Source organism: Jaculus jaculus, chromosome 12, assembly GCF_020740685.1.
Source record: "Jaculus jaculus isolate mJacJac1 chromosome 12, mJacJac1.mat.Y.cur, whole genome shotgun sequence".
Classification (NCBI taxonomy): Eukaryota; Metazoa; Chordata; class Mammalia; order Rodentia; family Dipodidae; genus Jaculus; species Jaculus jaculus.
Window position 1 is genome coordinate 5797124 of NC_059113.1, and position 23735 is coordinate 5820858.

General features: G+C 52.0%; 2 protein-coding genes across 3 annotated transcripts; one reads left to right on the plus strand and one right to left on the minus strand.

Moving 5' to 3' along the window:
* Positions 1–3: 3 nt before the first annotated feature.
* Positions 4–3387, minus strand: Slc35g6 (solute carrier family 35 member G6). Its single transcript, XM_045131288.1, has 3 exons — positions 3047–3387; positions 1087–1105; positions 4–1017 (listed from the first exon to the last, which is right to left on the minus strand). Exons 1-3 carry the CDS (start codon positions 3385–3387, stop codon positions 4–6), a joined length of 1374 nt encoding a protein of 457 aa, XP_044987223.1.
* On the plus strand, positions 3292–23119 carry Zbtb4 (zinc finger and BTB domain containing 4). Of its 2 annotated transcripts, none has more exons than XM_045131055.1 (4): positions 3292–3396; positions 16550–16620; positions 17031–18064; positions 18707–23119. In XM_045131055.1, exons 3-4 carry the CDS (start codon positions 17040–17042, stop codon positions 20640–20642), a joined length of 2961 nt encoding a protein of 986 aa, XP_044986990.1. In that variant the 5' UTR covers positions 3292–3396; positions 16550–16620; positions 17031–17039; the 3' UTR covers positions 20643–23119. The 2 variants fall into 2 exon arrangements, with proteins under 2 accessions (XP_044986990.1, XP_044986991.1); XM_045131056.1 differs by lacking the exon at positions 3292–3396 and adding an exon at positions 3862–3968.
* Positions 23120–23735: the final 616 nt, after the last annotated feature.

The window sequence follows — 23735 nt, forward strand, 5'->3', positions numbered from 1 at the left end:
ATCTCACTCCTCCACCTGCTCTTCCTTTTCACAGCTGAGGTTCTGGGCCGTGATAATGGCAATGCTGCCCAACACGACCCCCGCTCCCATGATGTCGGAAGGTGCCACAGTCTCGTAGAGCACGTAATACTGCAGCATCAAGGCTACCACCACCTCCGAGTGCAGGACAGCGCACACCAGGGCAGGGTGGGTCTTGGTGACTGCGTAGCTCACACACGTAAAGGAGACCAAGGCAAGGATCCCCACGGCCCCTCCACAGCTCCAGCTCAGCGGATCGGTGGGTAGCACGGGGGTCTGCAGAACAAAGAGGCCTGGCACGGACACCATTAGTCCCACCAAGCCAAATAGGAAGGCCACTGTCAGTAGGCAGGAGGGAAAGTGCAGGGAGCGGTAAACCAGGAACCCCAGTGACAGGGCCAGGCCTCCGAGGAAAGCCAGCACGTAGCCCAGGGCCGTGTAGAGGCCCGGAGTCCCTTCTTGCAGTGTCCCTAGTCCAGGCCCCACAATGATGATCAGTCCCAGCGTGCTGCCCAACAGGCCACACCAGTCATAGCAGCTGAGACCCTGGCTGTGGAGGCAGAGCGCGAGGAGGGCAGAGAACACGGTGGAAGAACCTTTCCGAACAGTGACTGCATTGCCCGCAGGCACCACCTGAACTGCGCTGTAGGCACATCCGATGCTAAGGACGTTGAGCAGGGCACAGAGGAAGGCCCGTGCCCGGACTTCAGGAGGTCCTAGGAGTGGGTCGCCACGCAGCTTAAGTAGCAGGGCAATGGGGAGGTGGAAGAGGCATCGACAGATGAGCAGCTCCATGGACGGCAGGCCGGAGGCCTGATAAGCCATACGGGAGAAGGGGCCCACGAAGCCGGCAGTCAGGCCCCCACCCAGCAGGGCCACAAGCAGGCCTTTGGTGGCATCAGAGGGCCAGCAGCGCTTGTGTGAGGGGAGACTGGGTGGAGTGGAGGGCGGTGACGGCTGGGTGAAGTCGGGCAGGTTGTAGTATGACTGACTGGCAACCTGTTAGGGAGACAGGAACTGGGACGTGAGGGCAGCCATAGCCTGGCGAACTTGGAATAGGGTGAATACCTGGCTGGGATCTGGGGACCTTCAGGATAGAAATGGAACTCATGGGAGCAAGAAAAGGCCTGGAAGATGGATGAGGTGGTACAATGTGGGTCTTGAGAATCTAAAGCAGGAAGCAGGGAGTAAATAGCCCTGGGGCGTCATGTTTCTGTGGCTACTGCTCCTGGGAGGAGAAAAAGAGGAGCCAGGGATGCTCTGTTCATTGAGGAAGGGCAAGCAGCTTCAGCTGCTGTAAATCTGTGTGATGTCCTAGGCTCCAGGGAACTCTGGGTAATACCATTACGATTTTCATTTACATTTATCTCCAGAAGCACTGAGAAATTTTAAAGAAAGAAGGGAAGGGAGGTAAGAAGCTGAATGTGCCCTTGCTATGCCCATTGCCCCTCTACTCACCATCCTTCCTTAGACTTCATCCTCTCTTCCTGGCTGGGGCCTGAGCCCCTCAGAGTTCCAGCCATTGTGACCTGGCTGCTGCAGGGGGGTGGGCTCTTCCCTGGAACCTTCCTGGAGGGGCTATTATCTCATCAATTCCAAACCTTTGTTTATGGGGGGGGGCGTTGTTTTGAGTGGATTTTTTTTTTGAGGCAGGGTCTCATTCTAGTCCAGGCTGACCTGAAATTCACTATGTAGTCTCAGGGTGGCCTTGGACTCATGTTGAGTGGACTTTTTTTTTGAAATATTTATTTTTATTTATTTATTTGAGAGAGGGTCGGAGAGAAAGAGGCAGAGAGAAAATGGGTATGTCAGGACCTCCAGCCAATGCAAACAGACTCCAGATGCATGCGCCCCCTTGTGCATCTGGCTAATGTGGGTTCTGGGGAATCAAACCTGGGTCACCCCTTAACTGTTAAGCCATCCCTCCAGCCCCTGAGTGGACTTTTTGAGGGGGTATGAAACAGCCTCGTTCCAGTCTGGCCTGGAACTCAGTATGTAGAACATGCTGATTACATGTGTGCACCACAATGTTTCCCAACTCTCCTTATCTTTGTCTACATGACTCCAAGTCCTCTCTCTCTCTCTCTCAAGACTGGCTCTGTGACGAGACTTCTTTAGTTTTAATTTGTTTATGTTTTACCTTGTTTAATAAAGGATTTTTGTTTTGTTTCTTCCTTTGGTTTCTAGAGGCAGGGTCTCACGTAGCCCAGGCTGGCCTTGAATTCCCTATGTATCCTTAGGCTGGCCTAGAACCCTTGGTCCTCCTGTCTCCACATTCCAAGTGCTGAGCATGGACCACTATGTACAGCTTTGAAGGGTTTTATTTTTTTATTTTCAACGTAGGGGTCTTGCTCTAGCTCAGGCTGATCTGGAATTCACTATGTCGTCTCAGAGTGGCCTCGAACTCACGCCCAGCTCTCAAAGGTTTTAGGGAGAGGAGTTCTGAGGTATGGTTCCTCTGTCTCCTGAATTTTTAATTTTCCAACACCGGAAAGGAGTCCCTGGGGTTGTCCCACTAGAGTTTCAGGAACATGTTTACGTGTGCTTCCACTAGTGCTGTTGCTGCTGTTGCCCCAGAAGGCGCACACCAAGGCCTCCCATCTATGCACAAGCGTACAGACATTGGGTATTTCCACCGATGGGAGCAAAGTACCAAGCGGTGTGTTCATCTGCACTGGTGGTCACTGGTGTGCCTGTCTTTCTGCACGGTTAGGGCCTTGTGTGCCTGTGGGCCTGAGCTTTTCTGGGTTCCTGGTTGGCGGGGAGGGGAGAGGCGAGCTGTTGTTTTTGTTTGCTGACCCTGGTCCCACTGAGCCCAGCTGAGTCTGCCATGTCGTATGTCTGCGGCCCTGCGTGTGCGTGGTGTGGTGTGGTGTGGTGTGATGTGTGTAGTGTGTGTGTGTGTACGCTTTTGGGTGATGTGCACCGTTGAGTGAAGGGCGTACAGAGGGAAGGGGGGAGTACCTTCTCAGGGTGGTCGTGCGCCCCTCCTAGGGCACTTCAACCCAGCTATCTGTAAGGTGCCCACCCGCCCAGCGGCCCTGCGCCTCTCAGTTTCCCTGCGTGGGCTCGACCCAGCGCCCCGAGCCGGTGTCCGCCGCGCCGCGCCGCGCCGGCTTCCTCTCGGCTGCAGCGGCGGCGCTGGGGGGGGACTGTTTCCGGGGGTGGGGGTGGGGGTAGGACCGGGGCGGGTGGGGGGGGAGCCGATGATGTCAGCGGCGGCGGCGGCGGCGGCGGCGGCGGGGCCGGGCCGGGGCCGGGCGCTGGGGGGGCCGGGGCCGGAGCCGGAGCCGGAGCTGGAGGCGGGCGAAACCTAAGCGGCCGGGGACGGCCACGGGGATGAGCCGGGCCTGGCGGACGCGGCGCCATCGCAGTCAGGTGGGCCCCGGGGCGAACCGGGCAGGGCTAGGGCGGACCGGAGCCAACTGCCTGGCCCCCTCCCCGCTGCCCGGCGCCGCGGGGGCCCGGGTTGCGCCCCGCGACCTCTTCCCGAGGGAGTTGACCTGGGGGCCCCGGGGTCGGGGAGGGGGGGGCGAACAGGCCCCGCCCCCGGGCGCGCGGGGCGCCGGAGGGCTGCCGGAGGGATCCCGGTGTTGTGTCCCTGCGAGCGGTGGCTTTGGGGGGACACGGTCACCCGGGGCTTGTGGAAAAGGGTCGCGCTCACTCCTACTCTGAAGGGTTAATTTTGCAGCCCAGTGTCCCCCTCCCGCTGTGGGGCAGGTTGGGGTGGGGTGGGGCCGGTGTGAGCCCGGGCGAGCGCTCCGAGCTGCAGGGAGGGCGATGGCGTAGGAGCCGGGCAGAGAGGGGGAGGGGTGGCCCGCCGAGCGCCCCGGAGTTGGGGTGTGCACGGTAACGCAGTGCGAGCAGGGGACCTGAAACCACCGCGCCGTCGGGGCAGGGTTGTGGCTGCCAGTCTGAGATCGTGCCTCCCACAGTTGTTGTAGGGCAAGGTAAACTGCTCCTGGGCACCACCGTTTGCTAGTCTGGCATCCAGGGGTCCGAGAAGCCTCCCTAGGCCATAGAGACAGAAAGCCAAGAGGGGGTATCCAATGGTGGGACAGAATTACAAGGTATGGCCCTGTGGCTTTAGGTGACAGATGGGCATTCTAAGCAGGGCACAGCTATCTTGAGTGCAGAATGTGTTCAGTGTGGGGTTGTGTATGTGTGTTCCACCATCATGTGTTTTCTTGCACGTATGTCTCATTGCACACGTGAACTGTTTATGAACATTATTTTCTGCATAGCTAGTGATGTGTGCGTGCGTGCGCACGCGCGCGCGCGTGCGTGTGTTATGGTGGTCTGGTCCCCTTTTGGAGTGGACAGTTGTGGACCTTTGAGTCAAAAGGTATGCCTGGGTCCCATTTCTGTAGCCCCGCTGAGGTGTGGCCCAATTGTGGCAAAAACAGGCAGCTGGGACTGTGATGAAAGAGTTACATGGGGGTGCGTGACTAGAACCCAGACCCCACTGATCAGGAGGAAAGTGAGGGTCCCCGGGGTATGTCCCTGATGTCCGTGGGTCAGCTGGCACTGGTGTGAGGGGTTGTGGGTGGGACATGCAAGTTATGTTTATGGGATCCTGAGCAGCCAAGCAAGGGGAAGGCTGTGTGTTTGCAACATTCTCCGCGGGATTCTTTTGTGACGTTGTTTGTGGGAGCCTGTCTGGGCTGTTGGGCTGGGATGCCAGCTGGTCAGAAAACACTTGGGAGGGAGGTGGAGTGACAAGGGCAATGTGGGCCTCAGCCAGGAGACCAGCCGCAAACTGTGTGCGTGCCTACCTTCTGTGTGCTTAAATGGCAGTGTGGGGCTGCCCGGGGGATGTTGTGAGGAGGTGGGGAGATAAACATGGGGCAGAGAAAGGACAGCAGGCCTGAGGTGTGGGTGCTGTTGGGTAGCACAGCTGGTCTTTTGCAGGGTCCACTTGCTTGCCCCTCACCCAGTGTGTCAGGGTCACTGGGAGGAAAGTCTTGGCGCCCGCCCGTAAGGGAAGTGAGCTTAGACAGAATGGCTCCTTGGCCATGTTTATGTAAAGGCCGGGTGTGACTTTTGTCACTAAAATGGAAAAAAGGAACGGTGAAATTTTCAGTCTCCTCTGGCTGCTCCCCCCCCCCCCCCCGCTGGTATCTCTGACGCACACTGGGCCCCACTCCCGTGACAGTGGAAGGACCTTGGACAGAATTTCCTCTCTAGCTGATTCCTCAGAACAGGTTTTCCTAACCTTTGGGGCCTAGGCCCTTCTGTGGAGGGTGTAAGGTGCTGGTTCCAATTTTGTGCAGCACTGTGTACTATGCCTGGTCTACAGGAGTGTGTGTATTCACAGGGAGGCTGGAGGGCACTGTGGCTAGACCCTCTGGCATGGAGGTGGGAGGCGGCTGACCGCTGGGTGAAGCGGCATAATTGGTGCAAGACTGAAGCCCTACACTGGCACTGAAGAGTTCTGGTGCCTCCTCAACTTCCTCACTGGCACTTTCCTGAGTGCATCCCAGTTCCAGATGTGTAAGATGGAGTTAATTACCTGCCCTGCCTATCTTCCAACCGAATGTCAGAAACAGACCTAAGAAGTAAACAAATGAAGACTACGCCAGCCCCTATCAGACCTGTGCTGGTGCTGAGAATCCCCTTGCCTCAGTTTCCCTAGTAACAATAGCCAAAAACACTTGCTTTGCATTGATTGTACCAGACACCATTCTTAAGGGTTTTCCATAAGATCGCTCATGCATTCTTTTTTTTTTTTTTTTTTTGGTTTTGTTTTCTTTTGGAGGCAGGGTCTCACTGTAGCCCTGGAATTCACTCTGTTGTCCCAGGCTGGGTGGAACTCCTGGTGACCCTCCTACCTCAGCCTCCTGAGTGCTGGGATTAAAGTTGTGGGACAACATGTCTGGCTGCCATTCCTCACAGTAAGCCCTCTGTGACCTATCTCGTCACTGTAAAAAGTGATTGCTGCAGGGTGTGGTGGGGCAATCCTTTAATCCCAGCACTAGGATCTCAGTGAATTTGAGGCCAGCTTCAAACTACATAGTGAATTCCAGGTCAGCCTGGGTTAGAGTGAGACCCTACCTCAAAAAAAAAAAAAAAAAAAGTTATTGCCAATTCAGGTGTGGTGGGTTCACATCAATATTACCAGCACTCAGGAGGCTGAAGTAGAAGGATTGCTATGAGTTCAAAACCAAGTTGAGCTAGAGTAAGACTTTACCTCAAAAAAGAAAAGAAAAGAAAAGAGGGTTGGAGAGATGGATTAGTGATTAAGGCACTTGTCTGCAAAGCCAAAGGACCCAAGTTCAATTCCCCAGGATCCACCTAAGCCAGATGCACAAGGGGGTGATGCATCTGGAGTTCATTTGCAGTGGCTGGAGGCCCTGGCGCGTCCATTCTGTCTCTCTCTGTACCTGCCTCTCTCTCTCTCTCTCAAATAAATAAAGAACAATAAAAAATTTATTTAAAAGAAAAGTGACAATCTCATTTAAAAAGTTTAATTTATTTATTAGAGACAGAGAGAGGGAGAGAAAGAATGAAAGAGAATGGGCATGCCAGGGCCTCTAGCCACTGCAAAATGAATTCCAGACACATGCCACCTTATGTGTCTGGCTTACTTGGGACATGGAGACTTGAACCTGGGTCCTTAGGCTTCACAGGCAAATGCCTAAACTGCTAAGCCATCTCTCCAGCCCTCCCTCACTTATTTTTTTGTTTTGTTTTGTTTGTTTTCTTGAGGTAGGGTCTTACTCTGGCTCAGGCTGACCTGGAATTCACTATGGAGTCTCAGGGTGGCCTTGAACTCACGGCGATCCTCCTACTTCTTCCTCCCGAATGCTGGGATTAAAGGTGTGTGACACCATGCCCGGCTCCTACCTGATTTTTTTAAGATGAAGCAACTGAAGCGCAGAGAAATTAAGTTTAATTTGCCCAAAGTCACTTGGACAGTAAGAGGTCAAGATGTACTTGAATCCAGTAAGGCTACAGATTGTGTGCTCTTGATACAGATATTACTGTACTATTGCCTTTGTGGAGTATTCACGGACTTCTCTGTGCATATGCGCTCTAATTTCTGTAGAACTCAGCATCTCCCATTTCCTTCCTTCCTTCCTTTTTTTTATTTTGAGGTAAGGTTTCACTCTAGCCCAGGCTGACCTGGAATTCACTATGTAGTCTCAGGGTGGCCTTGAACTCACAGTGATCCTCCTATCTCTGTCCCCCAAGTGCTGGAATTAAAGACACGCACCTCCTGCCTGGCTCTTTTAGAATTCACTCTGCCCATTCTGGCCTTGAACTTACAGTGATCCTCCTGCCTCAACCTCCTGAATACTGGCATTACAAGCATGTACCACCAGGCCGGCTCATCAATCCGTTTTTGAAACCAGTATGATAGATAGTCCTCTTGGGAGTCCGGGCCTAGGGCAGTAGAACCTAAATATCTGCTGCTGTATCATGTGAGTGCCAAGGCACAGAATGTTGAATCAGAGGAAGGAGAGACTGTCCTTTTCCGTGGGTCAGAAAGGGCCAAGAAGGGCTGGGGAGACAGCTCAGCAGATAAAGCATTTACCCTGCAAGCCTGAGGACCTGAGTTTGGGTTCCAAGCACCCACATAAAATGCTGGGCATGGTGCCATGTGCCTGTAATCCCAGTGCTGGGGAGGTGGAGACAGGAGAACCCATAGGGCCCACCAGCTAGCTGGTTTAGCCAAACTGGCGAACTCTAGGTTCAGAAAGACCTTGTGTCAAAGAACAAGGTGGGGCCAGAGAGATGGCTCAGCACTTAAGAGCACTTGCTCTCCTGGCCAGAAACCTCCAAGTTTGATTCCCTAGGACCCACATAAAAATCTGGGTGTGGCCACATCTTACTAACCTCAGTGGGGGGCCGTGTGGGGGGATTGCTGACTGACCACAGTTCCAGGTAGAGGAAGAGAGCCCCCTTTCAAGGAAATACATGATTGAGTGACTGCAGAGGCACCTGAGGTTCGCTGGCCTTCACATGCAAACGCATACACCATACACCATGCCGCCTGCACGCAGAAATTACTAGAATAAGGTAGAGAGCAAATAACAGGTGGCATTTGAGTTAGATCTTAGATCTTAGAGATTTTGGAGGGATGTTGGGAAGAGTTCAGGGAATTGGGAAGAGAAAAAGGGAATTAAGGGGAACCCAGAGCTTGGCCAGAAACCTTTTTTTTTTTTTTTTTGAGATGAGCTCACTATGTAGGGTGCTTAAACTCTGAAATCCTTGTGTCCCAACCTCCTGAGTGTTGGAACTATAGGTAGGAGTTACCATACATAGTCCAGCCCAAAAGTTATGAGACCTAAACTGCAGTTAGGTATGCCAGCTCTCTGGCTGGAGAGATGGCTCAGCAGTTAAAAGGGATGCCAACTCTCAGTGGAGGAAAGCAGGGTGAATAAGGTAAACTTAAAAGTAAGGGGATAAAGCCAGGTGTGGTGGCACACACCTTTAATCTCAGCAACTGGGAGGCAGAGGTAAGAGGATCGCCTTGACTTCGAGGCCACCCTGAGATTACATAGTGAATTGCAGGTCAGCCTGGGCTAGAGTGAGACCCTACCTCAAAAAGAAAGAAGGGGGGAGGATATGAATGTTCACAAGGACCTGAACTATTCTGGTGGTCAGAGAGGACTTATGGAAAAGGCTTCTAGAGTTATTCCCAAGCTCACCCTCAGTTTAGGCCACAGTCTGTGACTGCTGGACTTGAGCTTGTGGAAAAGGGTGGAGTCAGATGTGACACAATTAATACTTAGCACGTGAGACTTGGTGTGGTGATTTATGTAACCAGCTGGCCTGCCATAAGCCCTTCTAGGGCACGATCCAGAAGTATGGCAGAGGGAAAGATTTGGTATGTGGAGGTCAGGCAGGATTCACAATTTGACTCTGCCACTTACAAGCTATGGGACCTGGAACAAAGTATGTTCTTCTCTGTGTCTAAGTTTCCTCTTCTATAAAATTGGGAGAGTATAAATACATACTGTGGGTGGCTGGCTGTTTTAAGAATTAAACAAGACAATGCATATAAAGGCCCTAGAAATATCTCAAGCAAGGTGTGAATGTCCGCAAAGTCACGTTATAATCATCCTCAGCTCCTGGCAGACTCAGTCTGACACTGAGGAGGGCTTCCTTCCTGAGGGCAGAGACTCCAGCAAGACTAGTACGGCTTTGTTTACTTGGAAGGAGGACAAAGTCTCATCATGTGGTGCAGGCTGGCCTCAAATTTGTGGTCCTCCTGTTTCAGCCTCGAAGGCAATTTTTCACTTACTAGAATCTTATCCTACCCTGGAGCCCGTCTTCAGTGTGGGGAAGGAATCCAGGACCGTGCCAGGCTAGCTCCTCATCTCTTTGCTACACCCCCTCCTCTACCTCTAGGATTAAAAATTTTGTTTTTCACTCGTCCATTCCTTTATTTATTTAAGGGGGGACAGAGCATGGACTCTACAGGGCCTCTAGCCACTGCAAGCAAACTCCAGATGTATGCGCCACCACGTGCATCTAGCTTGTGTGGGTTCTGGGGAATCGAACCTGGGTCCTTAGGCTTTGCACGCAAATGCCTTAACCACTAAACCATCTCTCCAGCGCACTGTAGGCTTTTTGTTGTTGTTGTTGTTGTTGTTTAGTTTTTGTTTTTCAAGATAGAGTCTCATTCTAGCCCAGGCTGACCTGGAATTCACTATGCAGTCTCAGGCTGGCCTCAAACTCACAGTGATCCTCCTCACGCCTGGTGGCTTTTTTTTTTTTTTAAACACATTGTGTGCTAGGCATTTTTGTAAGGACTAAAGCTGTTTCAGTGAACAGAACATTCAAAAAGTCCTAACCTGTTCCCTTGGAGGTCCCATTCTAGAGATAAATGGAGCTATGTGGTTGGTTGGGTTTTTTGCTTGTTTATGTTTTTGATTTTTGAGGCAGGATCTCCCTTAAGCTCAGGCTGACCTGAAATTCACTATGTAGTTTCAGGCTGGCCTCAAACGCACAGCGATCCTCCTACCTCTGCCTCTGAATGCTGGGATTAAAGGCATGCACCAGGTTGGAGAAATGGCTTAGCAGTTAAGGTGCTCGCCTGCAAAGCCAAAGGACACAGGTTTGATTCCCCAAGACCCAATGTAAGCCAGATGCACAAGGTGGTGCATGTGTTTGGAATTCATTTGCAGTGGCTGGAGTCCCTGGCACACCCGTTCTCATTTATTCTCTCTCTTTCTCAAATAAATAAATAAATATAAATTAAAAATATAGCCAGGGACTGGAGGGATGGCTTAGTGGTTAAGGCATTTGCCTCAAAGCCAAAGGACACAGGTTCAATTCTCTAGGACCTACATTAGCCAGATGCACAAGGGGGTGCATGCCATCTGGAGTTTGTTTGCAGTGGCTGGAGGCCCTCGTGCACTCATTCTCTCTCCCCTTCTCTCCCTCTTTCTCTGTCAAATAAGTAAATAAAATATTTTTAAAAATATAGCCGGGCATGATGGTGCACTCCTTTAATACCAGCGCTTGGGAGGCAGAGGTAGGAGGATTGTTGTGAGATTGAGGCCACCCTGACTCTACATAGTGAATTCCAGGTCAGCCTGAGCTAGAGTGAGACCCTACCTCAAAAAAAAAAAAAAAAAAAAAAAAAAAAAAAAAAAAAAAAAGGCTTATCAGTTAAGACAGTTGCCTAAAAGCCTTAGGACCCAGGTTTACTTCCCCAGTACACACGTAAGCCAGATGCACAAGGTGGCACATGCATATGAAGTTCATTTGCAGTGGCTAGAGGCCCTGGTGCACCCATTCTGTCTCTCTCTGTCTGCCTCTTTCATTCAAATAAATAGCCATATATATATGTATGTATGTATGTATATAATAATCGGCATGTACTACCATGCCCAGCTGCAATGCGTTTTTATTTTATTTTTATTTATTTTTAAAATATTTATTTGAGAGAGAGGGAGAGAGGAGAGGATGGATGGGTGAGCCAGGGCCTCCAGCCACTGCAACCAAACTCCAGATGCATGTGCCCCTTTGTGCACCTGGCTTTATGTGGATAGTGGGAAACTGAACCCAGGGCATTAGGCTTTGCAAGCAAGTGCCTTTAACCACTGAGCAATTGCTCCAGCCCATGCAATGTGTTTATATTAAATGACATGAAGGAAGATAAAAGTAGGATGGGGTAGGAAGTTTTACAAAGTAAGAAGTAGAGCTTGGGGTTCGAGAGATGGCTCAGTGGTTAAGGCATTTGCTGGCAAAGGCCAAAGGACCCAGGTTCGATTTCCCAGGACTCACAGAAGGCCAGATGCACAATGTGGCACATGCATCTGGAGTTCATATGTAGTGGTTGGAGGTGCACTCTTTTTCTCATTCTCTCTCTCTCTGCCTCTTTCTCTCTCTCTTAAATAGATAAATAAGTGTGTGTGTATATATATATACACACACACACACACATACATACACACACATACATACAGGCATGTACCACCACACCCAGCTGCAATGTTTTTTCAATTTTATTTATTTTAAAAATAATCTTTTTGCCAGGTGAAGTGGCACATGCCTTTAATCCCAGCACTTAGGAGGCAGAGGTAGGAGGAAGGATTGCCGTGAATTTGAGGCCACCCTGAGACTACGTAGTGAATTCCAGGTCAGCCTGAGCTAGAGTGAGACCCTACCTCAAAAAAACAAAACAAGACAATACACACACACATTTGAGAGGGAGGAAGATGGATGGATGCACATGCATCTGGAGTTCATTTTCAGGGCTAGAGGCTCTGGTGCACCCATTTTCTCTCTCCTTACCTGTTTCTCTCTTTCTCTCTCTCTCAAATAAATAGAATATTTTTTAAAATTAAAAAAAGAGGTGGGGCTCAGGAGATGGCTCAAAGGTTAAAACATTTGCTTGAACAGACCGCTGGCTCAGGCTTGATTCCCCAGTACTCAAATAAGGCCAAATGCACAAAGTGGTGCATGCATCTGGAGTTTATTTGTAGTGGCAGGAGGCCCTGGCGCACAGATACTCTCTTTGTGTCTCTTCTTACAATCAAACAAACAAGAATTGGCCAGGACCCAGAAAGCCAAGCGCCACATGTTCTCCCTCATATGGGGATCCTAGCTACAGATGACTGGGCTTCTGTGTGAGAATGAAAATACTTAGTAGCAGAGGCCAGTAAGTTGAAAAGGAGACATAAAGGGTGGAGAAAGGAAGGGAGGAGGATACTTAATAGGTTGATATTGTATATATGTAATTACAATGATTGTAATGGGGAGGTAATATGATTGAGAATGGAATTTCAAACGGGAAAGTGTGGGGGTGGGGAGGGAGGGAATTACCATGGGATATATTTTATAATCATGGAAAATGTCAATAAAAATTTAAAAAAAAAAAAAAAAAAAAAAAAAGAATTGGCCAGGAAAGATCATTAAGGAAGGTGACTTTTGAGCACAGGTTTGATGGAATTGAAGCATGAGGCTGTCTGGAGGAAAGAACATTCCAGGGATGGAGAGATGACTTAGTGGTTAAGGTGTTTGCCTGCACAGCCTAAGGACCCAGGTTCGATTCCCCAGTACCCTCATAAACCAGCTGTACAAGGTGGTGCATGCATCTACAGTTTGTTTACAGTGGCTAAAGGCTCTGTCACGTCTCTCCCCCCACCAAGGGTCTCACTCTAGCCCTGACCAGGAATTCACTATATAGCCTCAGGGTGGCCTCAAACTCAAGATGATCCTCTACCTCTGCCTCCTGAGTGCTGGGATTAAAGGTGTGGGCTCCAGTTTTGCTTTTATTGTTGAGACAGGGTCTTACAATGTAGTCCTGACTAGCCTCAAACTTGTAGCAATCCTCCTGTCTCTGTCTCCTCCGTGAGATTACAGGTGTGTGTCATCACACCTGGCTAAATATTGGGTATATGTGTTGCTTGTGGGATAGTGAAAAGAAAATAACAATCTGCACATATTCAGTATAGAAGCTGTTTTTTGTTTGTTTTAGAGTCTTGCTTCTAGCACAGGCTTAGTTGGAATTCACTGTGGAGTCTCAGGCTGTGCTTAGACTCACAGTGATCCTCCTGCCTCTGCCTCTGCCTCTGCCTCTTGAGTGCTGGGATTAAATACATGTGCCACTACAAACACCTCAGAGCATTTTTTTAAAAGTATTTTGTTTATCTGAAAGGAGACAGGGGGAGGGATGGGCATGCTAGGGCCTCCAGTTGCTGCAGGCTCCAGATGCATGCACCACTTTGTGTATCTGGCTCTAACTGGGTGCTGGGAAATCAAACCTGTGTAGTTAGGCTTTGCAGGCAAAGTGCCTTCACCACTCAGCCATCTCCCCAGCCACAAAGAATTTTTCTGAATATTTTGATTCTCGATTGATTGAGTCTACCAGTCATTTGCTTGTTTCATCTTTACAACAACCCAGAACAGTGGGAACTATGAATCATCATATAGGCGAAGAAACTTAGAGGTTAAGTAACTTTCCTAAGGTCAGGCAGCCAGTGGCTTCTCCATGTCCCATAAATCCTTTCCGGGGAGTGGCCAGTGATGGAACAGGAATTCAGTAGAGCTGGGTCCAAACTGCAGTTGAGTTAACAAGATCAGACACAAATCACCCCACCACTACATTTCCTTGACCTGAAGATGAGTTTATGGTGTTTCATTTTCTTACGCTGGGCACTTTTGAGTATTGAAATAAGATAGTGTGGATAAAATATTTTCCGCATAAGCACTATGTTTTGCACATAAATGTTACAAATGTCACCATAAAAGAGCATGATGATAATGATTTGGGGAGATCTCTGAGGGCCGGTCCAGCTTCGGTTCTGTAGGGTCCTAAGAAGACCCATGAGGCCTTTTTTTTTTTTTTAAAAAAATTATTTATTTGACAGAGAGGGAGGGAGAGAGAGAGAGAGACAGAGACAGAGCGAGTGTGTGCCAGGGCCTCCAGCCACTACAAACAAACACCAGATGTGTGCGCCTCCATGTGCATCTGGCTTACGTGAATCATGGGGAATCGAACCTGGGTCCTTTGGCTTTGCAGGCAAATGCCATAACCTCTAAGCCATCCCTCCAGCCCCCAAGAGGCCTTTTTCTAGTATCATGGCAGTCCACGTATAGCTGCATATCGGCAGGCAGCTAGCCTGCAGCATATATCGTGCCTGTGGGAAATCCTAGCTAGTAGGATCTGGAGTTGAACCATGACTGTGCTCACCTCATGTGACTACTACCCCACACAAGTGCAGATAGGCTAGTTGTGCCCCCGGTAAGGACCGCTACTATGTCAGCAGCCCATCATGTTGTAGTGAAGTCACTGGGAATATAGGCTTTGGAGCTAAACTTTGAAGGGTCAGAATCTGACCTAGCTATTAACTAGTTATGTATCACTGGGCAAGCTACTAGCATGTCTAAGCCTGTTATTTTGTTTTCATTTGCTTTAAAAAATAATTTTTTAGCTGGGTGTGATGGCACATGCCTTTAATCCCAGCACTCGGAGGCAGAGGTGTGAGGATCGCCATGAGTTCAAGGTTACCCTGAGACTACATAGTGAAGTTCAGGTCAGTCTGAGCCAGAGTGAGACTGTACCTTGAAAAAAAAAAAAAAAATATATATATATATATATATATATATATATATTAGACAAGGTCTCAGTCTAACCCAGGCTGACCTGGAACTAGTGGAGCTGGGAATAAAGGCATAACCAGAGCTTCAGTTATCTTAAAGTGGGGAAGCTAACTGTAATATTTATGTAGCAGTGAGAAAAAAATGAAATTATGCAAATAAAATGCTCTTAGGGTCATAGAGGGCCGAAACTATCGTGGAAGAGAGTGAGAAACATGAAAATAGACCATGGATGAGGTGAGCCTTGTCCCCAGGATTTTCGGCCCTATCACAACGCAGCAATGCATAGGGTAACACTTGACCAGCTCTTGCTCTGTGCCTGCATGGAGGGTAATAAAACTTTTGACTATTACTGCATTTATCACCTTCCTTCTTCCCACTCAGGAGAGGTGTCAGAGCCATCTTCTGGAGGCTATGAAGTGGGTATGCCTTGTAGTCCAGATAATATGGGTAATTGTGGCAGGGACACGTTTGAGATGGCATGGGGGGAGGGCAACTGGACGTGGCGCTCCTAATGCAGTTCACTTTGAAGAATGTGTGTGACTCCAGGCATGTGGAAAGATGTTCCCCAGAGAATCTAGAGCTCCCAAGCCACATGGAAGGTGGATGGAAAAGGCCCAGGTTTCCAGGTCAACAGCCCCCACTTGTTATTACCAGCTCTGTGACTGGATAGGGAACTGTGTGGCTCCACAGTGCAGAGCCTCAGCTGAAAATTTGGAGCCCAAGACTCCGCAGTGCCTGCAGGCGTAAGCTGTGTGCTCTCATGTGCGCTTTCAGGGCAGCTGTCACAGCGCACGTCTGTATTGCCTGCTGATTCCTTTTGGATGAGCATTCCAGCAAGAGTCCAACGGCTACAGGCCAGCAGCTCTCAGAGGAAGGAGTGAGAGCCAAGGCTCCTTACTTCTTTTTTTAATTATTTTTTATTAATAACTTCCATGATTATAAACAATTTCCCATGGTAATTCCCTTCTTCCCCCCACTTTCCCCTTTGAAACTCCATCATATCCCCTCCTCCTCTCAAGCAGCCTGTTATGATGGTCTTCTGTAGGTAGTGTCGGGCACTGTGAGGTCATGGATATGCAGGCCATTTTGTGTCTGGAGGAGCACGTTGTAAGGAGTCCTACCCTTTCTTTGGCTCTTACATTCTTTCTGCCACGTCTTCCGCAATGGACCCTGAAGGCTCCTTACTTCTTGTTGGTTGACATTTCTAGTGCCCTCTGAAGCCTACAGCAGTGGGCACATATGTCCAAATCAGTGGTCACCTAGACCTATACCAGAAACCCTTTCTAAGATTTAAGGAGCTTGGGTGTATATGAAGAATCCATCTCCTTATTTGAATATTTAGCACTTGATACAATAAAAATCTTCTCTCTCTCTCTCTCTCTCTCTCTTGTTTTTTTTTTTTTTTTTCAAGGTAGGGTCTCACTTTAGCCCAGGCTGACCTGGAAATCACTGTGTAGTCTCAGGGTGGCCTCGAATTCACGGTGATCCTCCTACCTCTGCCTTCTAAGTGCTGGGATTAAAGGTGTGTGCCACCACGTCTGGATAAAACTTCTCTTTTGATATGTAAATAAGTACATATAATAAGACAACATGCAAATCTTTGATTTCCTTTGAGTCCTAAGATTGTACCAAAGGCATTGGAGAATGATCTGTGTGGCCTTACTGAATATATGGGATAGAACTGTGTGTATATAGTTGGAGGTGAATTGATGATGTGCATATTGTCTTGTTACTGCTTCTCTGGGCCAGCAGAACAAGGCTCTGCAATAATCTGTGTGACATCCTAGGTCTGATTGGATTTAGCCAAATAGCCTGACAGACTCCTGGGAGGGATCAAGATCTGCCTGAGCAGCCCCAGCGCCCTCTCTGACCTTGACTGCTGCAGTACCGCCCACTTCCTAAAGTCCCACCCTAAGGACCTTTTCTATCTTCTCTCTGTCCCCCTAACACAGTCTCTGTTTCTCTGCAGAAGGAAAAGGTCAGGCAGAAGGAACGTGCTGAGCCACCCTCCACTCTGCTCCATGTTGGCTGTGTTTTCAGGTGAGGGGGTGTCAGGAAGACAGTAGCTGGGGAATGCCGGGAAATGGTACATGGGGAGACCTCCTCCCAGTAAGAGAGAGGTTTGTTTCCCATTGCTTACCTCTCTAGTCTGTGACTCTTGGAGGTCATGACCCCTTGACCTTCACCATGTCCTGAGGTATCCCTGGCCTCTTCCAGCCAGATGTTAGACATGCTGGTCATGAACCCTGGCCAGACTTGGGTGGCTCCGTGTTAACCCTTTCTGTCACATAACATTACCCAGCCTTCCATCAGATTCTGATTGTTATCCAGATTCCACCAGATCAGATGCCTGGCACCTTCCATACACACAATTCATCTCTCTGGTCTCAAAGGCTCCTGACTCCGCCCAGCCACTGAGAGTCCCCCCTGGCTCTTCTCCCCGTGTCTAGGCTGGCACCATGCCCCCCCCTGCCGAGGTGACGGACCCCTCCCATGCCCCTGCCGTCTTGCGCCAGCTCAACGAGCAGCGGCTCCGCGGTCTCTTCTGTGACGTGACCCTCATAGCTGGAGACACCAAGTTCCCTGCTCACCGGAGCGTCCTGGCCGCCTCTAGTCCCTTCTTCAGAGAGGCCCTGCTCGCTTCGGCCCCGCTGCCTCTGCCCCCAGTTTCTGGGGGCTCCGCTCCCAACCCTGCAACCACCACAGCTGCCTCCTCCTCCTCCCCTCCAGCCTCTCCCCTGGCTTCAGCCCCACCCCGGGTCCTGGAGCTGCCAGGGGTCCCAGCAGCTGCCTTCTCCGATGTCCTCAACTTCATCTATAGTGCCCGCCTGGCACTCCCAGGCGGCGGAGGGAATGGGGCAGCCGTGGCAGAGATCGGAGCTCTGGGGCGGCGGCTGGGTATCCCCCGCCTGCAGGGCCTGGGAGAGGGAGGCGATTCCTGGGTACCTTCGGGCCCGGCTCCTATGGCCACCTCCCAGCCCGAAGAGGACAGCTTTGAGTCTGGAGCTGGGCCTAGGGCAGGTGGGGATTGGGAAGGGGACAAGGCTGAGGTCCAGGCCCCTGACTCCCAGCCCTCCCTGTCCCGGCGGCCCCTCCCCTGCCCCCGATGCGGAAAAAGTTTCATTCATCCCAAGCGCCTGCAGACCCACGAGGCCCAGTGTCGCAGGGGCTCCGGCACTCGCGGGTCTGCAGGACTGGGAGCTGGGGGCTCTGGCCCGGGCGGTCCCGCAGGAGTGGACGCCTCAGCCCTGCCCCCACCGGTGGGCTTCCGAGGGGGCCCTGAGCACGTGGTGAAGGTGGTGGGCGGCCACGTGCTCTACGTGTGTGCGGCCTGCGAGCGCTCCTACGTGACCCTGTCCAGCCTGAAGCGGCACAGCAACGTACACTCGTGGCGGAGGAAGTACCCCTGCCGGTACTGCGAGAAAGTGTTTGCCCTGGCTGAGTACCGCACCAAGCACGAGGTGTGGCACACGGGCGAGCGCAGGTGAGCGCCTGGGGTGGGGGGGAGCAAACTCTCAAGGCCTTTGGACGAGGGAGGAAATAGGCCGTGTGTGGGGCCCAAAGTCATCCATCCACACTAGTCTGCCATGGCCCAGGGCCTGCTTGCTCTTTGTCAACCTCCCCCCCACTTTCAGCCCCAGTTCCTTCGCTGATATTTATCAGCATCTCGTCTGCTACGTCCCGGCTTGGTGCTGTGGGGAGAGGCAGGAAGGACAAAGAAATTTGCCCCCATAGGAAAGGCTTATGGGAGTCCAGGCCTGTCCACCAGCACTGACTCAGCACAGCACCTGGTTATTTCTATAGCACGTCCCTGTTCACAAGCCATTTCCCCCATTCTGTTACGTGTGCTACAGAAGGCTTTGTGGGTTATTCCCAATCCACAGATGGAACAGCTGAGGCTGAGTCTGGAAGCCAGTGGGGGGGGGGCTAAGCTGGGTCTGATGGTCTGATGCTGCTCCGGAGGCTGGCAGGGAGAGGCAAGCAGCGTGAGGGGAGGATGAGCAGGTGGCTGGGGCAGTGACAGGTCTGAGGGCTGCAGAGCACATGGGAAGCTGAGCCTCTGGCTTCCGAGCCTCTGACGCAAAGGGGCTCTGTTCCTGCCCTGATCTCTGCTGTCCTGGCCCAGGTACCAGTGCATCTTCTGCTGGGAAACCTTTGTCACCTATTATAATCTGAAGACCCACCAGCGAGCCTTCCATGGCATTAGCCCGGGCCTCCTGGCCAGCGAGAAGACGCCCAACGGAGGCTACAAGCCCAAGCTAAACACCCTCAAGCTCTACCGCCTGCTTCCCATGCGGGCAGCCAAACGGCCCTACAAGACCTACAGTCAGGGGGCCCCAGAGGCCCCCCTGTCTCCCAGCCTCCATACAGCAGCCCCTATGGCAATGTCAGCCAGCTCCTCACCTTCACCCCGACCCCCGCCTGCCCCGGAGCCTGGGCCGCCCCCGTCTGTCATCACCTTTGCTCATCCGGCCCCCTCTGTCATTGTCCACGGGAGTAGCGGCGCCGGTGGAGCTGGGAGCGGGCCAGCCAGCACCGGAGGGTCCCAAGCGGCCTCAGTCATCACGTACACGGCCCCGCCGAGACCCCCCAAGAAACGGGAGTACCCACCTCCTCCCCCCGAGCCTGCAGTACCACCCACCGGCCCAGCCTGCACCCCCCTCGGCCCAGCCACGGCTGCGGGGCCAGCCGTGGCCACCGAGGAGGCCAAGGCCCGGACCCTGCGGGCTGGGAGGACTCTGACTTACACGGCCAAGCCGGTGGGTGGGGTGGGCGGGAGCGGGGGTCCTGCCGCGGGGGCGGGCCGGGGCTCCGCTCAGCTCCAGGCTCCTCCTCCGCTATGTCAGATCACTGTGCGAATCGGGGAAGAGGCCATTGTCAAGCGCCGCATCTCAGAGACTGACCTTCGTCCTGGGGAGCTGAGCGGAGAGGACGTGGAGGAGAGCGAGGAGGACGAGGACGAGGAGGAGGACGAGGACGAGGACGAGGAGGGCGAGGAAGAATCCAAGGCTGGCGGGGAGGACCAGCTCTGGAGGCCCTACTACTCCTACAAACCGAAGCGCAAGGCTGGGGCTGCGTGCGGGGCCAGCGGCGGGGGCACCGGGGCGCCCCGACGCCGACCGGCGCGCTGGAGGCCGAAGCCGGACCGCCGGGGCTGGGAAGAGGCGGCCGAGGGGCCGGCGGGGCGCGCGCGGAGGCACCGCTGCGGGGACTGCGCGCAGACCTTCAGCACCCCGAGGAAGCTGCGGAAGCACCAGGAGGCCCACGGCGCGGGCTCCCACGGCTCCAAGGCCGGGCGGAGGTCCTCCGCTCGCTTCACCTGCCCCCACTGCGCCAAGGTGTGCAAGACCGCGGCCGCCCTGAGCCGCCACGGGCAGAGGCACGCCGCGGAGCGGCCCGGGGGCACCCCCACGCCCGTCATTGCCTACTCCAAGGGCAGCGCGGGCGCCAGGCCTGGGGACGTCAAGGAGGAAGCCCCCCAAGAGATGCAAGTGTCTTCATCCAGCGGGGAAGCAGGTGGCGGGAGCGCCGCCGCCGAGGAGGGCTCCGGGACAGCCTCACTCCAGGACCCTGTCATCTCGGGGGGTGAGGAACCCCCGGTAGCAGGGGCGGCCGGCTACTTGTACCCACCTGTGCAGGAATTTCCACTGGCCCTGATAGGGGGCAACCGGGAGCCCAGCAGTGGCAGAGGAAAAGCTGGGAGTGAGGGTCCGGTGGGGGCTTCGGAGGGAGACCGGATGGAAGGGATGGGGGCAGCTAAAGTCACCTTCTATCCCGAGCCCTACCCACTTGTCTATGGCCCCCAGCTCCTCGCTGCCTACCCTTACAACTTCAGCAACTTGGCCGCGCTCCCGGTTGCTCTTAACATGGTCCTACCTGATGAGAAGGGTGGGGGAGCCCTTCCCTTCCTCCCGGGAGTCTTTGGCTACACGGTAAATCCTCAAGCGGCGCCCTCTAGTCCCCCAACCCCGCCACCCCCAACTCTTCCTCCACCAGTTCCCCCTAAGGCAGAAGGAGAAAGGGCAGAGGTGGTGAGAACCCAAAAGGGAGATGTGGGATGAGCTCTAGGTAGGGCCAGACACCCCCTTTCACCAGATGCCACCCTCCCTGAACCCTCCCCCCACTATCAGCTCCCTGGTCTCCCTGCCCTTTGGGAGCCCCACCACACACTTGTGCAGGGACTTGGGGACCCCTGGAGCTCAGGAGTCAGGTTGCTTTGTGTGAGATTGTAGTTTTCCCATCTTCTGGGAATGGATCTTTTGGTGGTTCCCCCTCTCAACCTTCTCCAGGGAATGGCCTACGTGAGAGGCAAGGCCAGCTCCCATCCCTTCTCCAGCCCTTGGGGCAACTCAGCAATATACTTAACTGAATCTCTACTCACGGCCCCACCAGCTCTGAATGTGTAACCTGCTCCCTTGATGTGTAAACCTAGGGGGAGACCATCTCTTGCACCTAATGATGCCTGCTAGTTCTGAAGCTTCCTCGATGCCCTTTCCAGATGCTTCCTAGCACATTCCATTCTTGTGGCCCAGAGCCTGGACCAGACCATTGTGATACCTGACCCACCAGCCTGGAAGCATGGCTTTGGATTCCGTTCTTCCCAAGGGTGGGTTTCTCTGTCCTTGTCTCCTTCACATTAAGATGCCATGCCTTCCACGCCTTTGGGTCTTCCGTACACCTTCCTGTGCTCCTAGACTTTGGAGATGGCCTAACCCAATCCAGGTCAAAAGGAGGTGGCTGGAGGTGTTCCATGGCTGAGCACTTCTCTAGTCCAGGGCAGAGAAATCTTGGCCCTACTTTGACCCCCAAATCCAGTGACTCCTGGATTCTTCCAAGACGAAAGAGGTGAATAGATCATACTCTTCCTGCCTTTATATTATTTGGCCTTTCCAAGGCTAAACCAAATTTGGGGGCCAGAAGGGAAGAGCTCCTGCAGGATGCAGAGTGTCTACTTTCTCCCTGCTTTTCCCCTTTGCTGGTTTCTCCCAGACTAGACCAAATAGCCAGAAAAATGATGGGGGGGGGGGGTCTGATGGGTGGTAAGCCCAAGATTTGCACATGACCTTCCACCCTTACCTTGATCCCCATTTCCCCCAGTGTTGCCCTCCCACCAGCCACTCCAGATGGCTTGGGGGAACCATCCTAGCCTCCTGGTGGGCTTTGGGGTATTCCTACCAACGTTCCCTCCAAAATAGCACCTTATATCTCATCATTGACTCAGTTCCCCACACCCAAAGATCCCAACCTAGGGAGGGGGTGCAGGGACCTTAAATAGTCCCTAGTCTCTAATTTGCACTAGTTAACCTTGGTCAGGGGTCCCTGTGTTTCCTTCCATTGGGGAAGATGAAGAAATGTTTTGTCCTAATTCTCTTTGAAAATGGGGCCTTCCTGCTATGTGATTGGATAAACATTTCTCACTCCCCCAAAAACCAGCTCATAAGGGGAAGGCCAATTCAGAGGAGCAAATTCGGTATGGGAATTGGAGGAGTGAGACTTTAAGAGGAGTCAAGGTTGTTCTCAAAATGGCAGCCTTTCTCTCAGCTACTGTTTTCTGGGGCCAAGATGGCTGCCCTCTACTTACAATGGAGAGGGTAAGATCATGACTTTTGGAGGGAGGAGAGTGTGGGAGGATGAGGAGCATCCTCCTGCCCTCCCAGCATATCAGGAGGGAAGGGAGTGAGGTTCTCCACAAGCTTCCTAAATAGTAACCACAGAGGGGTCACTCTGTCTCTTTGCACTTTTTTGGTCTTGGCCACAGCCTGAGTGAAGAATTTCCTACTGAATGTACCAAGTTCCAATTTTTAAGGGGCAAAGTTTCAAATGGGAAAAAAAGAAATCACTAAAAATTCCCACAAATCTTGTTTCTGGCACTTTAAAAAATGCTAAAAAAACTAATAAAGAATACATATATATATCTACACACAAATTATATATATATATATCTATATATACAGCGGAACCACAGGAGAGACTGAGGAGGGCCTGGAGGCAGGGTACAGTCCTGTACTCGTCACCCGTACTTCTCTGAGGCAGTCAGGCACAGGAGAATGGAAGGGATTGAGGATAGTCTAGGGATTATGGATTTCAGAATAGGCCAAATTTCCAAAATTGTGAACATTTTAGGAGAGATTGTAGACATTTATTTTTTTAATATTAAGGAAAGCAGCATCCAGAATCTGGTGATTCTGGGCAACAAATGAGATTCTGGCAAAGCAGAGATTGAAAAAAATATGTATTTGAGCTGGGGAACTTGAATATCGTGAGTTTCAGATGTTGGAAATTTGGGGTTTTGCAATTTTGTCATTTGAAAACGATTAAGTCTTGTCAATTTGTGCCCTTTCCCCTATGTTCCCTGGGAAGGAGGTGATGGAGTGGGAAGGCCACTGGTTCTGTGCCACAGCACGCAAGATTTAGAATTCTACAGACTAGCTCTATACGTAGTGAGGACCCAGATTTAGAGAAACTGACCAATATTTATCTCCGCATTTGTGTGTGTGTGTCCAACTCTCTAGGCCAATAAACCAACAAGACAAACGAACTGTGCTTACAGTGGGATGGCAGGTGAAGTTATTTGTGTGGCTGGGTCTGGGGGGTAGGGACTTGCTTTCTTCGTGCCTCAGGGGTCCTGACACCGCAGTCTTACTCCTTCTCCCTGGCAACTTCCAGCACTTGCGTAGTTGTGAGACAGGCTGGCTCTGGGTGCTTCCCTGTAATTGCTTAGCCACTAGGGTGGAGCTGACCTTGGTTTGACCTCCAGGCAGAAACATTAACTCAGGCTACATCCCCAAGTGTACAACGCTAGGTACACAGTTATGCTAGGTACACAGTTTCTGTGGCTGTGGACAACCTTGCCTTAAACTAGGTCCAGTTCTTCTCCCAGTTTGAAAGGTACGCTGGGGCACAAAATGTGTCATGGCCACCAAAGGCCTTCCACGTACAGTCTCCTCTTGCCTGCTGTCCTCGCCCCTGGGTCTTTTCTTGGGTCGTGGAAGGGTGGGTGGGTAAAACCACGAAGCTGGTTAAGAGGACGGGAGCCCCGAGGGGCTCCAACAGAGTAGGCTAATCAGCTCAAGCAAGGTGCGGCCAACATGGCCACCAGGTCTGGAGTTACTGTAACTTTTAAAACATGTTTTCAAGAAAATCCAGAAATCAAA